This window comes from Pleuronectes platessa, chromosome 11 (genome assembly GCF_947347685.1).
Source record: "Pleuronectes platessa chromosome 11, fPlePla1.1, whole genome shotgun sequence".
NCBI lineage: Eukaryota > Metazoa > Chordata > Actinopteri > Pleuronectiformes > Pleuronectidae > Pleuronectes > Pleuronectes platessa.
Window position 1 is genome coordinate 13,899,141 of NC_070636.1, and position 17,856 is coordinate 13,916,996.

General features: G+C 42.3%; 1 protein-coding gene across 1 annotated transcript in view; it reads left to right on the top strand.

Moving 5' to 3' along the window:
* dlgap2a (discs, large (Drosophila) homolog-associated protein 2a) overlaps positions 1-17,856 on the top strand; it is a 132,140-nt gene that overhangs the window by 110,084 nt on the left and 4,200 nt on the right. The window contains exons 7-10 of the mRNA XM_053435166.1: positions 8,124-8,509; positions 15,964-16,052; positions 16,166-16,605; positions 16,719-16,810. Coding sequence (XP_053291141.1) covers positions 8,124-8,509; positions 15,964-16,052; positions 16,166-16,605; positions 16,719-16,810 — 1,007 coding nt within the window. The remainder of the gene's footprint in view (positions 1-8,123; positions 8,510-15,963; positions 16,053-16,165; positions 16,606-16,718; positions 16,811-17,856) is intronic.

Consider the following 17,856-nt stretch of genomic DNA (forward strand, 5'->3'; position numbering starts at 1 on the left):
AAGGGGAGAAGAGGTTTTCTAAAAAACCTCCTATTTAGGAAAAGTAACTAAATACGAGATATAATTGGGTTTATTAAAGCTAAAAAGGAAAAGAAAATAATCTCAAATCAAAATTCAAATTAAAAAATAGATAAATATAGATAAAATAAACAAAAAAGGAAAAAGAATGAAAAAGTATTTGTACCGAACTGGCCCGCATATGAATGTTGGGTAACAGAGGCAAATATCAGAGATAAAAAACAGAAGGTAGGGACTGATATTATTTCCAAGTCTCAGTTTCTCCGCTTGGATCCGGATCTCGACTCAGCTCCGCCACGGGGACGATCACAGCCGGCAGCGGTGCTGCACGGTGGCCTCCCAAATGCTCAGCCGCAACCGGTGCAGATGGCGCAAGCGGCAGTTCCAGCCGTCTCTCAACTCTACCCAGACCTCGACCTCCCTGCAGCGGAGGGGGAAGACAGCCCTACAAGTCCGCGGGAGAGGGAGAGGGAGAGGTCGATGGAGGGGAAGAGGACGAGGAAGAGCTGAGGCTTGCTTTAATTGCGGAAAAAATGGGGCATTGGTCGAGAGAGTGTCCTATGAATCAGCGCACACAGTGCGATTGACTGGCGGCGGAGCTGGGGACAGATACGGATCCAGGTGTGGCAAACGTGGAGAGGGAGTTTCATCCTTCACAGCAGTATCGTAAGAACACTGACACACACACCATGTAAATTAATGTTGGACACAGAGCAGATGATTAGGAAGGCTATTAATCATTGTGAGATTAAACAGGAGATGGATAAAGGGGGGCTCATTGAGCTTTATGCTAAATATTCACACGATGCATATAAACAAATGCCAGAACATACGATTGTAGTGAGTGGTAAAGACATCACATTTTTGGTAGATTCAGGGGCCATAGAATCAGTCATTAAATGTGAAGAGTTTGATAATACTCCTAAAATGAGTGCAAGATATCTCAGAACAAAGACGGAGTTAAAGTCTCGCGTCAAAGACGGAGTTAAAGTCTCGCGTCAAAGACGGAGTTAAAGTCTCGCGTCAAAGACGGAGTTAAAGTCTCGCGTCAAAGACGGAGTTAAAGTCTCGCGTCAAAGACGGAGTTAAGTCTCGCGTCAAAGACGGGGTTCGAGTCCCGCGTCTCAGAAAAAAAAAACTATGTTGTTTGTGCTACAAACAACATAGGTAGAGGTATCCAGATTGCACAAAGTGCACATCCAGCACGGGACGAACCATTTGATCATTTACAGATGGATTTTATCGAGCTAACACAAAGCGAGGGAAAGAAGTACTGTTTTGTTGTGGTTGACATGTTTTCCAAATGGGTGGAGGCTTTCCCCACATCGAAACAGGATTCTTCAGCAGTGGCAAAGACGCTGCTCGGGGAACTCATTCCTCGGTGGGGAATTCCAAGAAAGATATCCAGTGATAATGGCACACCATTTGTAAGCGCAGCTTTAAAGAGTGTCTGGTGAAGCCTCTCATCGAATAATATCTACATCTCATAAAGGTAGCACAAATTTTAATAGAAGTAGAGAAATAGCGGCAAAAAGCATGCTCGGGGTGTGAATGAGCTCTTGAGCTGTTGGATGAGAATGAGTGTGTGTTTGTGTATAGGGAGCTGACTCCCAGAGGTGTGTGTGTGTGTGTCTGTGTGTCTCTCGTGTGTGAACAACCCTATTGGAGCAAGGAGGAGGTAGTAGAAACGTGAGGAGGTATTTTCAGTGTGATCACTACGTGATTTATAAATTGATTAATTTGTTGAGCTGTTGAGTGCTTGATTGATTTCTTGATTAATCAATTCCTAAAAGGGGGGAGGAGTAAAAAAAAAAACTTTAAGTAGCTTTAAATCTTAGCAATTACTTTTAAAAATTTACAATAAGGGAGCAAAAGGAAGCTGCTACTATGGGTAAAAAGGAGACCAAAAGTCCAAAAGTAATTACTCCTGTTGATGTAGTACAGAAAAATAATCCTTTAGTTAAAGGCATTGCAAAGATATCAGAAAAATGGCATGAACGCTGGGCTAAAATTGAAAGACCATGGCCGGTAGAGGGGATTGATGTTCAGGGACTCTGATGTGTTGAATGGACTCAGACACTTCAGGCATGAAAATACTGATGGACTGAAGGACTCTGAACAAAGATAAAATCTCCAGATTCAACATGTCATCAATACTACAACAGAGAGTCAATGCTGCTGAGAAACTGCAGTGTTATACATTCTTATGTCTTATATATTGCATGAGTGATATTAAAAGTGAATTATATTCTTTGTGTGTTAATTACTATGAAAAATGATGTTTTCTATTATTGAGTAAATATACTGGGACCTCAGATGTTTTCTTTTTCGTGATGGTTAAGGATAGTGGTGTTAGGCAGGGAAAGGTCCATTGGGAAGCTCCAATGGGATAACCAGGCTGACCTTGGACATTGTTTTGTTTATTATTTGCTGAGAGTTCCATATGTATTTGCTTAAAGTAATTTCCTTAAACACTTTGCTAAAATTCCTCATTTCAATAGCATGGAGTACGATGTATGGCCGCCTGGGCAGAGGGGTCGTGAGAGAATTTTCCTGTCTAGTTTGTTTGATGGATAAAGATAGCTGCCTGACAGGTTTTTCCCTCTCACTCCTAAAAACTCTATAACTGTTGCTGTGTTGTTAAAATTATGCTGTAGACGGTTTGTTGTTTTTGTGATGATCATATGCCTGTATGTTTTATTCTTTTGATTATTTCGAGACTCTGTTTAGTCTCGAAGGGGGGTTATGTCGTGTATTCATTAGACTAAAACATGTTGGTATGGGTGCTTAAAACATAATGACAGGCTTGGATTGATGATGCCTGCCTTTTGGACTCTTAGTCATTCTCAGATAGTCCTCCTGACAGTTATCTTATTTACTCCGTAACTTTTGGGTGTGACCTTTGACCTGGGGAGTTGTTTCTGACCAGCTGATGTATGGATTCAGAGGGAATGTTTTTGAGTAACTTATCTTCGTCCTCAGACACAAAAATGTGCTATGCCTAGTCAGAAATCCCATGTGACCTGGATACATGCAAGCCATTGCAAGAGGGTACCCGAGCCAGGGGAGGATTCTTCAGGACAGAACGTGCGTTGATGTCAGCAGGTGTGCTTTCAGCCTTCGATTGTTTCATGCCCGCAACTAAAGGGGTGTGGAAATCATCGGAGCTACACGTCTCTAAAATTCAAAGAGAGGCGACACACTGATTAAGAAGAACAAGGACTCTCAAATTCCTGGAGGATGGGATTGGGAGTCATGGTTAATTGTAACAGGTTGGAAAAATGTATTGTTTCAATTTTGTATGCCTATTTTGATTTCATTTTGTGTATGAGTGTTGTTGGCATGTTTTATTGCTCCTTGTGTTAAGACTATGGTTACATCCCTAATTAAGTCTATGATTGGACACTATGTTCAACTTCCTGAAACTCATCCATCTTGGACACTTCCCTTTCAGGATGCTGAGATGTTTGAAGATGTTTAGAGGATGTTGAGCCCTTAAGGCTCAAGGGGAGGATTGTGATAGAAATTTTACTCATTAGGGCAATGATTGATATTGATGTTTTCGAAAGATAACAAATGTTGCCTGAGAAGTCAGGGGTTGCCCTCATGACTGTTATGTGACATCCTCACTGACGAGGTCACCAAACAAAGACTTAACAGAACAGAGGATTTGTGTTTGTAAACTACTCAAGGGATTTTGAGAAACAGATGCTACATTCCAAAGGTCTGGGAAAGATCAGGTGACAGGATAATGGTCACCTGTTGCTTAACATGAAAGAGGTTGATCGATAACATTTATCTCCTCTCTAGGAGGGGCTTGGAGATGTATAAAGTGCTGCTTTTCTTGTATGTCATTGCTCATTGTATGAGATCCATTCCATGGTCTTGTACATTGATGCCCATCTGCAGATGTAGAATAAACTTCCAGAAAGACATTGTAATGACTTGTGCTTGATTATTGAGAAATTCCCATGACACAAGAGAGCAAGATCATCTTTGACATATTTCAGATTTGACAGACAAATTAGTTTGATGAGGGTTATTTGTTTTTCTTTCTGACAATCTTTTACTTCACCTGTCAGTTTTCTAATGGAATTCATCAGAATACTGCTTTGCTACATTCAAAACATGCCAATCAATCCTTCGTGAATCTGATTCATTCAACCTTAGATGTGTGACAAGTTTCACCCTCCCCCGAGTCAAGTGTTGGCTGAATTGACGAGTATGTCTGGCTGTATTACACCGACCAGATTGACAACCAGTTTGTGGGCATGGAGGTGGCTGGGAGAGCTGGGAGAGCTGGGAGAGCACCTCCACCTGTACCAGAGGATCAATCAGTGTAGCTGAGGGCTGTTGATCCTCATGTTTAAAAGGTAACAGCAGAGCTGCCAGAGGGAGACACAGAAACACGCATGCAAAGGAGAGAAGCACGAGAGATGCATGAAAAAGACTGAGTTGAGCTGCCAGGCCAGCAGAAATAGCTAGACCCTTTAAGTTGAGTTGAGTTTGAATTTATGTTTGTTGAAGAGAAAAAATTAACAAGGTACAAAAATTAATGGCTGCTGTGGGGAGTAATACAAAGTTCATAAAATAAAGGTTTACATTTTGACAAAGGGCCCTGCACCAAGAAAGTGACACATGAGGAACAACTGTCTATATTGGCAAAAGATCCACTGAGTTCTTCAAATTAAAAGACAACTTGCGTCGTTTGTATTTGTCCTCCAGAACAACACACAAAGCATTTTCTGATTCTAAGCTCTAGGACCAACAGGACAAAGTAATTTGCATGTTTGCTGTGGATTTCCTGCTGAATTAGTGTTCACAAATACAAAGAATGAGAAGAACACTCTGCTTTGCTCAAAGATTAACCAAATGGTATTGATAAATGGGGGATACAGCGCAGCAACTTGGTGAGAATCAATTAACCCAAGTCATACAGAGTAGTACTCTGATTCTTGGAGAAATTAGATGCACAGAGATTTGCTAAAATCCTATCTGCTGGAAAAAGAACCAGTTATTTTCTTCTTCAAACCCTCAGACCAAATGTGAGTCTTTTGAGGCTCAGTCCTTTTCTATAACCTTCTCACCATGTGACTTGTCCAGGCTTCCATTTAATGGAAGTAAAAAAACAGGACGAGATAACAACTAAAAACGACATGATCTATAAGGATCTACATTTCTTTCCACATTCCCAGAAGAGTTTTCCTTAAGAACCTTTGAGAAGGTTTTTACATTTTTGTCTTATTTAAATGATAAATAAACATCTGATCCTTTGTTCACTGTCACAATTTCTACAAATCACAAATCACCACTGCAAATGTGAAACCATCTTCTGATCCGACCATAACCAAGGTCAGGAGCCAATGTTCAATGAAACCAAGGTTGGCGATTAGAAGGGAATTGGAAACAGAGGACTCCTGTCTCTAAGTCTTCCTAAGAGATAGCCCACCACCAGACTAAATTCACAATTCCTTGGACCTCTAAGAGCTGGTGTCTGGTAGTCTGGTAGTCTGGAGGTGTTCCAGACTCTGGGGCATGGAACATAGACCAATGATAATGTTTAGTTAAGGTACTTTAACAGTGTCACAATTTCCTCCAGTGGATGAGCTTAAATGAGACATATGATTCTTTTTTAGATCTTCTCTTTCCTCCAGTGTATTACAGCTTTTCTCCCAATAACACTGCTCCTGAAACGCCTCAACAGAACTTCTGTATCATTGTGATGTCACATGATGTCACATTATATCATATTTGCATTATACAGGCCAAGCAGCAGGTCTGGCACAGTCCTTAACAAAGCCAAGTAAAGCGAGAGAGGATGCCAACATTTCTTCTCATGCTGGAAATAGTTGATCAATTCACAACAGACAGAGGCTGAATAGAGGAGCTGCAGCAATGGACAGTTTGATGAAAGGGATCCGAGCCTGACCAGACAGGCATTCTATTTCTGTGTCTGAACCTGCCCTGCAACCAGATGCGGTTATGGTTTTACCCTGTCCCTGACATAAATTGTTAAAACTTGTTTTGCTTCAAATCTGTCAGGCCAAGGTGACTCAGTCTATCGGGCTTGGGTTGTGTTGGGTATCCGCACTCTTAAAACTCATCACATGGTTTTGTATTCTTCGGAGGCTTTCATACACTAATGCCGCTAATTTCTATTTTGTCCATGTCACAGTGGTGCATTTATCCCAGAACATTGTTCAGTGAGTGAGTGAGCGAGTTGAATAGATGCTGAGAAGGGCACAGGAATAATGACTCCCCCATGCTCGACTGGCTGGGGCTAATAATAGCTCTATTTTGGTCGTTCTGCTGAATCATGCCCCCTGAATGGGTCATCTCTCTCTCCTCCTGATCTCTCCTCGCTCTCCTCACTTTCCTCCACACACAAACACAAAACCCCTCTCCCTCTCTCTCTTCTTTTCTGCACAGATCCCCTCTCTCTCTCTCTCTCTCTCTCTCTCTCTCTCTCTCTCTCTCTCTCACACCTCTGCATCTCTGCGCTCTCTTACCTCATCTTCCTCACTTATGCATCACCTCCTCAATGAGGAATCAAATTTTCTGAATGGACGGCAGTGTGCGTCATTAAGCACCCGGAGCAGCAGAAGGCTTTTCATAGACCAGACGTCCCTAACTATATATATAAAGTCAACCACAATACGGGAAATAGACAGACCGAGACGGGCTCATATAGGGGTTGAGGTTTGAGGTGAAGCTCAGGGTTTTGTTTTGATCATAACGGATCCTCTTTCAAAAAAGGGATGCAGACAAGGGTGAAGTTAGGGTGAAACGCTATTAACTCAATGCCCTAACTGTTTTTTTAAAGGGGGGGGGTTCCATGAGAGACGCAGCTCATTAGAACTCAAAATAGAACCGGTTTCAGTCTCATAAGGACTTCCTTAATTGCCTTGTGTGATGTAAGCTTTTGTAAGACAGGAACGGAAGCAGAGTTCAACAGCGTTCACCTCTCTGTCAGGGAAGAGGATAACCCATAACTTAACCTGCAGCGTGACTCACTGTTATTCCCCCCCCCCCCCCCCCCCCCCCCCCCCCCCCCCCCCCTTTGTTGGCTCAGAGGAACATGGCACTCTCTCAGCTTTGATCGCAACATGTGAAACACAGCTTGCGCCTCAGATGTTTTGGCCCGTTACCACGCCGAGCGAGCTTTCCTCTCAAAGGCTTGCTCTGAAAATAAAGACGTGTCAAAGCCTATAAGGCGTTCGTGACCCGTTCCTCAATCCACCTCTCTGTGTGGAATATCTCCATATTCTAATTTGCACTTGAAAGGGAGTAATCTCCCCTCTTTCTGCAACTAAATGGAAAGAATAAGAAGATGGGAGTTGTCAGCCGTGCTCGGGCGGCAAGAGCACTGTTGATTACTTCTCAGAGTTTTTTCCGCTATCGTCCACATCTGATGAGAGTCTCGTGTCACAAATGCTTTGATGTCCCCTCTTACTTTATCGACTTTATTTCCATTATTTATCCGTCCTTGCCCTTATCCGAGCACTGACAGAGATCAAGAGAGGACGAAAGGGGTTTCCGCAGCGGACTGGTGAAGATTCAAAACATACCTCTTAAACACAAAGTACTCACTGAGCCCACGAGCGCAGATCAACAGCAGGTTCGGGAACAAAAGAGAATTTTAAATGTTGAACTCACCTTGTATAATGTGCCATAAGTTAATACTAATACACAGAAACAAATGGTTTTCAAGCCTCATATCCTGTCATGATATTCACTTATATCAGCTCACCACATGCTAATGAGGTGATTAAGTAATAATGGTGCATTCATTAAGCAGTAATATGGAGTGATAGGAATATTTTTATCCGAGTAATTTTTTTGTGTAACAAGCTCTGATGTCTGTGCTGCATATTATCAGATGTAGAATATTTTGAAGCGAAATCAGGCCTGAAACAGTCTCATTGAAAGCAGAATAGGTTCATTACTAAAAGCATGTGTTTAATAACAGCTATCAGGTGGTGGAAAGAAAAATTTAACAAATGAAAAACGTTAGTTTTTTTTACTTTCGAAAACACACGAGTTTAACTGTCTTTAATGGTAAAAATATGTTGTCATCACTCAGAGTGTCTTTTCACTTTTTCCAGCCATCACCTACACACCCAACTATAAGAAGACCCCCCCTCCGGTCCCCCCGCGCACCACCTCCAAACCCCTCATCTCCATCACAGCCCAGAGCAGCACCGAGTCCACCCAGGACGCGTATCACGATGGGAGGCACCCTCACGGTGGGATGTGGGCCCCCGACGGTCTCAGCCTGGGGCTTGGTCCAGGTCGGGGACTCTACAACTCCACCGACAGCCTGGACAGCGCTAAAGCCGTGACCATAGCCATGGAGGCAGCCGGGGTCATGGCGGGAAAGAGACACCCGTCCACAGACAGCCACAGCTCGGTGCTCACCTGTGACAAGGCCATCCTGGTGTCCAAGGCCGAGGAGTACCTGAAGACACCTCGATCGTCTATAGGGATACAGGTCAGTCTCGGCACTGAGGCTACATCCTCACTACTACGTTTACGTTGGAAAAAGATCTCTGTCCACGTGAGCGTTTTGGCTCTGTATGAGTTTTACTATTAACACCATATTAACACACCTGAAAACGCATATTACGTGACCACTCATGTACACTGGGCACACACATGTTCATGTGGATGCCAGTGTAAACAAGAAGGAATGCTTGTCAAGCGAGACGCAGATATTTTGACTCCTACTTATGTGAGTTGTTGAACATTGTAAAATCCAAATGTACAACAGTTAGCAAAGACAACAGGGTCAGCGACGCCTGTAATTGATATCCATGTTGCTTTATAAACTGGTAGCTGTGGCTGATGCAGGTGGTTTTCAGCCGGAAGGGGTTGATGTGATAGAAGCCTGACAAATCTGCGAATGTGACAAAAAGACCCAATCAGCAAGCGGTTGTGAGTATCTACGTCATACTTTCCAACTTTTTCCTGTTTCGACCCGTCCAGACTAAAATGCAGCCTCTGAATTTTCAAACGTCAGCATTTTAGTGGCTCTTAAACTCTGCAGGCGTATTTGTAGCAGAGTTGATGCTTGTTTATGAGCCCACATGAGACTAGAGGAGCAGTAAACACAAACCTGCGTGTGGTTATGTAATGATGTGATGCTAACAAACACACATACATTCACCTCAGAGACTGTGCTCTCGTTTCAGCCGCTAAAAATAGCGGGAATGACTCATATCACTGCAATCCATCATTTAAGATTACACTCGTGGCAGAGCAGGTTGTAGTGAATGATAGTTCACACAACGGTTCATTCACTCCTCCTCCACTCACTCCACCTGTCTCTCCTCCTATCCAGTTTCATTCCCTCTCTCTCCTTCTCTCTTCTTCCTCCATCGCTTCTTCGGGTCTCTCTCCACCTCCCACTCTCCGTGATCTTACCCTGGGTTTGTCTTACTTATTCTTTGATATTATATGAGTCTCCAGTGTTGTTGATCTCATGTCATAGTCTAAAGGTCGCAGAACAGAGAGAGTGGAGTCTGTGGCAGCTCACATCATCACCTCCGGGCCATTTATAGTATTTTATCAAAGCAGAAGGTCAAAGTTAGCTTCTGAATTGGAGACTTTAAAAGTCATTCTCTGTCTCCTTTTCATTTCCTTTCCTATACACTCACTCAATTTTTCTTCTCTTTCCCACACATAAATCTATACATTCTCAGGCCCAGTCACTTCTCTGCTGACTGCCCAATTTTCTCAGACAGGTGCAAAGGTGAACTCGAGAACCTTTCAGATATTTGAAGGAAGAAAAAAAGCAGACCACACCATTAATCTCATCCTGGGAGTGTTGCTGGGGACTGTACTGTTCTTGTAGAATAAATCAAGCACACCTTAAAGGGTAATTGCTGCGGGGGTTTTCTTTCTTCCAACCGATGCTAAGAAAGTTGGCTGTTGGCTGGAGAATAGGCCTAACACCCAAATTACACCTAAGCCGCTGATTGTCAGACGCTGCCATTGAGCAGTCGGCCAGGAAATAAATGATCTCCAAGAAAGTCGATTGATCCCTTTACACTCTCTGCCTTGTATCACTTCCAAACTTAAGGGGAGGGTCCAGTAGCACGTTTCAGCCGAGGACCTTATATTACTCTATTACGTGTAAATGTAAGTAATTAAAAATAGCATCCAACCGATTAGTTCTTGTGGATTATTAAAATTATGTACTGGCACTCATTTTTAATCAACTTGTTACTTTTTGTTCTTTGAAATAGATTCCAGATTCATTCAACCTTGTGGAACCTGTGAAACTTCATACATCCATTATCTGTACAGCTTATCCTTTGAGATTCATGGTGGGGCTTTAGCCAATTGCGTGAGAGGCAGAAAACACCCTAGATAGGTTGCCAGCGTATCACAGGGCTGAAATAGACAAAAAAAACATGCAGTCACACCTACAGGAAATTTTAAGTCGACAATTAACCTGAACTGCAGTGTTTGGACCGTGGGAGGAATCCGGAGTTAATGCAAAGTTTACACAGAAAGACCCTTTTCAGCCATGAGGATTGAACCCACAACCTTCCTGCTGTGCCGCCCAACCCGGGACAAGTTATTTCCCTAATTAGGGCGAAGGATTGAGAGAAATTTAAATAAACACAGCTATATTTTTGTTGAACTCCAGGTCAAATATAAGTGTCCTTCTGACACGTTACATGTGTTCCTGTGCCTATGGCCAAGACACATTACAAACTTTAACACTGCTGACGGATTCTTAGACTTTTACTGTTGAGAAATAAAGTACAGGATTCAACTGAAATGTGTAAAAGTCAAACTCTGCAGGGAGCTTTACTTGGCCTGGAGATATTTTCACACCTTATATATATATGTCTAATGATATTTCAACAGGCGCTTCTGCTAGATTCAAATCGAGCAGGTTGATTTTTTCACAGCTTGTCCAGCCGTCGATCCCAGACTGTAAAAATGACTTGTTTGTTTGGCACCTCTCAAACTCAGGCCTTCCCAAAAAGAATTAGAATAATCAACTTGAAAAAAATCCACAACACTTAAATTAAAAGTGCAACAAAGGTAAAGTAAATATGTTTGAATAAGCCTCCCTCTCTCTGCCTAACAATGGAGTGTTTGCAGAAAATAACAGTAAAATCCCAGAGCAGAGGTCGTGTGATTGTAGGGGAAACATGATCCATTTTTAAATCAATTGAATGTAAAAGCAGGTTTCACAGTAAAGGTTATATTCATTTGCTGCCTCATGTAAACATGCAAATCTCCAGCTCATCGTGTCTTCATTCATTTTCTCACTGTCTAACTTGTATCACCAATCCTTCAATGAGCAGATGACTCTTAATTCAGTCCCTCAGTCACACACACAGTACCTTGAGTTTCTGTTTCCGGTGATTGAGGCTTAGCTTCAGTCATCCAAGGCTGATCCTGCCACCTGACAACACTGATGACTGTTCATTGTTAAGACCAGGACTGCCACATCAAAACCACATGGATACAACGCAATGAATCAGGAAGCTTTTGATAAGTAACTAGGTCCCAGGAAAGATTCAGTTCAACTCCTCAATGTCAGTCCAGCAATGCTTTGACTGTTGGTTTAATTTTCCAAACCACAGAGTTGGTCAAAACCTTTGATGAAACTTAGGTCATGACCTCAGTACTTTCTCTGGGAATTAAAGGGATAGTTCACCCAAAACTGAACATTCACTCATTATCTACTCACCACTATGCCGATGGAGGGGTTGCAGCCAAATCCTATACATTTGAAGTAAATGGGGAGAACTCATTACCTGCAGTAACATGGTGTAACTGATGCCATTTAGAAAGTCGATCTAAATTGACCAGAGATGTTAATGTGAGGGTCAATGGTTGTTTGTCACTGTATGTCGGCCCTGTGATGAACTAGTAAACTGTTCAGGACGTACGCCACCTCTTGCCCAATGTCAGCTGGGATTAGCTGCAGCTCCCCCCATGTTCCTCCAGAGGAAAAGTATTAAGGAAGGATGGTTAGATGGATGGACTATTCTATCAACATAAATACATGTGTTTATATAAAATTTTTGATTTTATTCTTGGGAATGTATTTATGTAGTATGAAAACACTTTCTAAATATTTATTAAGGTTAATTACATAGTAAATTGAGTCCTCGGTTATATTTGGTAATTCAAGTTTTTATTTAAATGAGATTGCAAACATTTGTTGATTTCAAGAGGAATTCTTATAAAGATTAGTAGATGAAGCACTAATTCTGACATTAATTACTTGGGATAGACGGACCGTTGTTCGCACAAACAATAGGGCATTAAATGCTTTACAGATTAGTAGCAATAACAACAATCTCCACCCCCATCCATGCACAGAATGGAGCAATACGAACAGGAATGGAGGAAACCTTTGTGAATCTCATAAATCTGAAATGAGGAAACCAAAGGCTGATAAATAAAGATATCTAATTAGATAGGAAAAAACCGAAAAATATTACAGATCAAATAATAATAGTCCCCTTCTGTTTCCATGCAGGAGCAGCTCTGTCTGACTTTATTTGGTTGCCATTTCACTAGATGGGATGGCAGTAATGTGCAACAGTCAGGGACCCTATAGGGACTTATCAAGTATTGATTTATTTTCACTGCAGATTCGGTTGACCTCATCATATCAGTCAGTCTGCTTCACCTGCTACAGGAAGGACTGTGTAATTAACTTGAATTAACCTGCCTCTGTATTGATCTGCAGTTTTTTATCTTTCAACGCCTTGTGATCTTTGCTCTCTGAAAGTGTCTCCTCTTGACAAATCCTTGGAGAGCACGTCACAGCCGCGCATTAAATCAACGTTAAGGCCGCGACTTGTCTGTGTTCAGAGGCGCTGATTGATTTATTGTACTTAAATAGATTTAATTGGAGCCATAATGAGGCTGTGTGAAGAACAAGTCAAAGCTTTTAACCTCAAACACAGTCACTGGCTGAAAAAAGTCACTAGTTGGTGTTTAGTTGTTGGTTTGAGACAAAAGGCTCAGTGGCTCTGTTCGGGTTTTGGCTGATGCTCGCAGTTTCCACACCTGTGTTGTGACTGTGATTACTTATGTTGCATGTATATATATATATATATATGTGTGTGTGTGTGTGTTTGCGTGTGTGTGTGTTTGTGTGAGTTTGTGCATGCATGCCAGCGTGTCCCAGGGTACGTACACCACCGCATCTACAGGATGGGTGAACCTATTGGACATAAATCTCCCAGCGTCCTGGATGTTTTATCTTCCATCAGCCCTCATCCATCACCAACATGAAACTCATTCTCTTCTCATGTTGTGGACCCTTCGCTCTGCCTCTAACACAAAGTAATGGAGGACGCCTCGCCGAGCGGCTCCGCACTCATTTCCTCGCCGCTAACAGCTTCCCCCCAGCGGTCTGACAGAATACAAAATGGCTCCCCCACAAAAAAGTCTCTCCCCCAGCTTTTGCACTGACCACTTCACACTGAAGATAGAGCTGACATTTCTCTGTAACAGAAACATGTCCTATTTTGAACTGGTGCCATTGACTCACTCTCTTAGTCATGGAACCACATTGAGCTGAAGATTTATGAATGTCAACCGCTCTAAAGGCCTCATGCGGACTTTCCTGGATTTTGTCTGCATTCATTCTGGTGAAAAGTGCATTATGCTCCCTGTATGACAGAAAAACACTGGTTTCTTTTTATTAAAACTCATGCTATTACAAAATCACATCAAAAGATATATATAAGAAGTGTTTTCAGGAAGAGCTACTTTCAAAATAAAAGAAACTGCACATTGCTTCCTACCAGTGCATATCAGCCCTATAAAAATGTTGATTTGGAAAGTGTTTGTGATATTCACAAATTGATAAAAGGCTCACTGGGCACTGAATAGGGAAAGATTGAATTGAAAAAAAGACAAAGAGAGGCTTAAGACAGCAACGATTGTGACAGTAAGCAGCAGGAAATTTTGAACGCTAATGTTGTGCAATAGTAGTAGACTTGACGTTGGCTAATTATTAATAATCATGAAATATGATTAGTAAAAAAAAAAAAAGACAAAACTATCAATTAAGAATAGTATGTGTGCCCCTTTCCGGAGGGGGCTAGGGGGTTCAGTGGGCTCTCAGCCAATGAATGTCAGAATCGACTCTTCAGTGGGCGGGGCTTGGAAATCAGCAGGTGTCCCCAAAGGATCCCGAGGACATTTTCCACCACCAGGGGGAGACTCCTAGGCCTGCTGCAGATGTCTGCTCCCCAACTCAGAGGAACACTTTTAGGGTCGATTGAAATGTGAAAACCGGTAGAACTGGTTTCAGCCTGGCCTCCAGGCCTCAGTTTTATTGGTTCTTTGTGTGGACTCTACCACATGGTCAGCACTTTGGTTCTCTACCCCAACTCTAAACAAAGAGAGTATGTGAGAGCAAAGAAACCAAAAAAGACAGCGATGAGCAGATGGTGAATCAAGGCTGAAATGAAAAGTCAAACTGTTGAGCAGCGACAGGCACAAAACCCCGGGTCTGGTTCCAGGGAGCAGAGCGGGCAGCGATAAACAGTCTGTGACTCTGGTGCTGCTGGGTTGGGAGCTCTGGCCTCGAGGGCCAGTGAGGGTCAGATCATTTTTCTGTTGCATTCTCTTTTTAGCCACTTGGAGGCAGTAGTGAAAGATGCACACACAACATTGGCGATAAGTCTGTGGAGATCCTCAGTCATCCAGGTTTAACCCTAACCAAGTCCATGTCCATGACCTGTTGGAATTCAAAATATACACTCATCAGTCCGTCTGGAGTAGTTTACATTATAACGAATCGCGTGTCATGTCAAATTTGTTCTAACGTGATTTTTAAAAAAAAGTTACATCATGGAGCAACGTTTGTGAGCTAGTTCAGGCAGCCTACTCGAGCTGCGCTGCTCCAATCATGTGACATACATCATGCTACATTCCTGACTCTCCACATTATCTATAATACACACCCTCCCTATTAGGTGGTCTATTTAAACAGAGAAAATTTCCCATCAGTCCCTTTGCCTGATGTGTCAGTATTGCTGCCAGTTGCTTCAGCCCCTCAACCACCCCAGCATCTACCTGTGGGCTCCGGGAGGCGGGGTTATAAGTATTTGATCATCATTCCCATCATATCTATGTAATCATATCCGGAGGAGGGATAAGGTCAGAAACACTAAGTTGCCTGACTGAACTAAAATACTACGTGCATTCAAACTTACACACAAAACAAAAGGGACAGCTTGCCTGAGATCAGCAGTACTGCATTAAGAAACAATGGTTGAGTTGTGTTTGGATATTGCACCAAATTGACAATCATAAATATCCGTACCATAAACAAAACCAGCAAAGTCTTGGGCTATGAGCTGGGAGATGCTTCAAAGTTCCACAAAGCAAACAAGAGCTGCAGGGTCAGGTGATAATTGTTTGAATTTAGTATTGTAAAACAATACATATTTATCTGATCCATTAGTCATATTAAAATACTGATTAGTACAACATAGATAATTGGGGCCTGAGGAACATCTTCAACAATGAAAACTGTATCAACAACAAAAATATTCTTAACCGAATTTTTGCTTCTTGTATTTTTGACCCGAAATTATAGTGTAATTATAATTGCACCATAAATCTGAAAATTATGAAACAACAATACGAATTACAGAATTTACAATCAGCCTTAGATATTCATAACTGTTTTTTTTAGACTTTATATACTATGCAGCTCCTCCTCTATCAACTTCATATTAATTATACTGTGGAAATCCTCTGCAGGAAACCTCTTCCATCTTGTTGCCTTTGCAGCCTCCATAAATCATGCAGTGTTTGTACTTTCTGACAGCCTCTGTTCAGTTAAGGTGCTCTGTCCAGTCCCAAACCAATAAACCCAGTAACACCAGGGAATGGTAGCTCACATAATGAGAAGCACTGTTGCTTTGTCTCATTTCTCCATATTAGGTGGAAGCAGCCACCGACTCCGAATCGGAAAGCAAAAGCTCACCGGAGTACCACTCTGTCGGGATCCAGGTAGAAGATGATAAGAAAGGGTGAGATAATAATTTAAACCTTGTTAGAGAAGCTGAATGTTTGATGTTTACCCAATTGCCGCTGCAATTATCTGTCATCTTGGCCTGTGTGTGTGAACTGCATCCCTTTACAGACAGGGCAGGTTCAAGCGCTCCAACAGTGTGACTGCAGCTGTGCAGGCTGACATGGAGCTGGAGTGCTTCCCCACCATGGAGGACAAAGGCCTGCAGTTCGGCGGTGGCTTCCAGCGCCACTCGGAGCCCAGCACCCCCACGCAGTACGGGGCGGTGCGAACCGTACGCACCCAGGGACTCTTCAGTTACCGCGAGGACTACCGTACCCCCACTGAACCCCCCAGCCCCAGGGAGACGACCAGCGAGGCCACATGGCAGCTGGAGCCCCCCTCCCAGCGGGAGAGCGCAGTCTCATCAGTGGAGTCGGGCAGGGCGTCCCCGTCCCTGCGGAGGGACGGAAGCTGGTTCATGCAACTGCTTCACACGGAGACCAAGAGGATAGAGGGCTGGTGTAAAGAGATGGAGGCCGAGGCTGAAGAGAACGACCTGTCAGAGGACAGTGAGTTGTCTGCTGAAAAACTTCACATGTTTGTGTGTGTGTGGGTTGGTGTGTAGGTGTGTGGGTGTGTGGATGTGTTGTGCAATATTTTACATGCTGTGTGTGTCTTTCAGTCCTAGGGAAGATCCGAAGTGCAGTGGGAAGCGCTCAGCTGCTCATGTCTCAGAAATTCCAGCAGTTCTATTGGCTGTGTCAGCAAAACCTGGTGAGAACGCAACCACAGAGTGTGTGAGAATATTCTGTCTGAGACGATTTGTCTCCAGCAACTTCCCTGAAGTATCTTACAATTGACAGCATTATTTCAGTTTTTGATTGACTGTCGTGCTGTCACAGCCATGTTGTGGTCAGAGATACCCAGTCAGCTGTCTCACCTGATAACAGAGAATGTGTTTGTTACTTTTTTTTTAAACCCCAGATATAATCAGATCTTTAATATATATTTATCGCTAATCAACATATCAATAAATGCAAAAGAGATGAAGGAAAAATGTGTTGCCTGGCACATCTACATTACACATACTGAAAGCAATGGTCAGTAAGTCATGTTTATCTATCAATAATAATAATAATAGTTATAACAATTATAATCCTCACCTTCATAATCACTCATAAAAAAAACTTCATTTGAGCGCCTTTCCAAGCACACTCACAAGGTCATTTATAGGTTATTGAAGAATTTAAAGCAAACAAGAGGAATAATTAAAAGCCATTTAAAGATCAAACAGAATTAGAGCACAATGTTACAGATGAGAAAATAGCATAAATGGAATTAAATAAAACATGATCGAATTATTATTATCTGAATAGTCGGTAAAGGCCTGGTTAGCTCTGGTCCACAGACATATCTGGTTACGACCAGACAAATAGTGAAGCAGACAAGAAAAGAGTTTAGAGATATTTGAGTTTATACATGACTTTATCTCTCTATCAATGTAAAAATAATGTCTCAGAATAAGTAGAAAAGTTTAATTGAAGCTGAATTTCAAGGGATTAGATAAGATATTTGTTTTTATTGGCTGCAATGTGAGGAAAAATTTCAAGATAAATGATATGCACGTGTTACGAAAATCAACTTTTGTTCCGTGTCCTCACCACCTTTGTTCTCCAGCCTTCAATACACATTTTATGCTTTAACAAACCGAATCAAAAACCCCTGAGAATCGATATCTCGCACATTTATAAGTGACCTGAACGTTGTTTTGAAATGAACATTACGTGAGTGCGGGTGTGTGTGTGTGTGTGTGTGTGTGT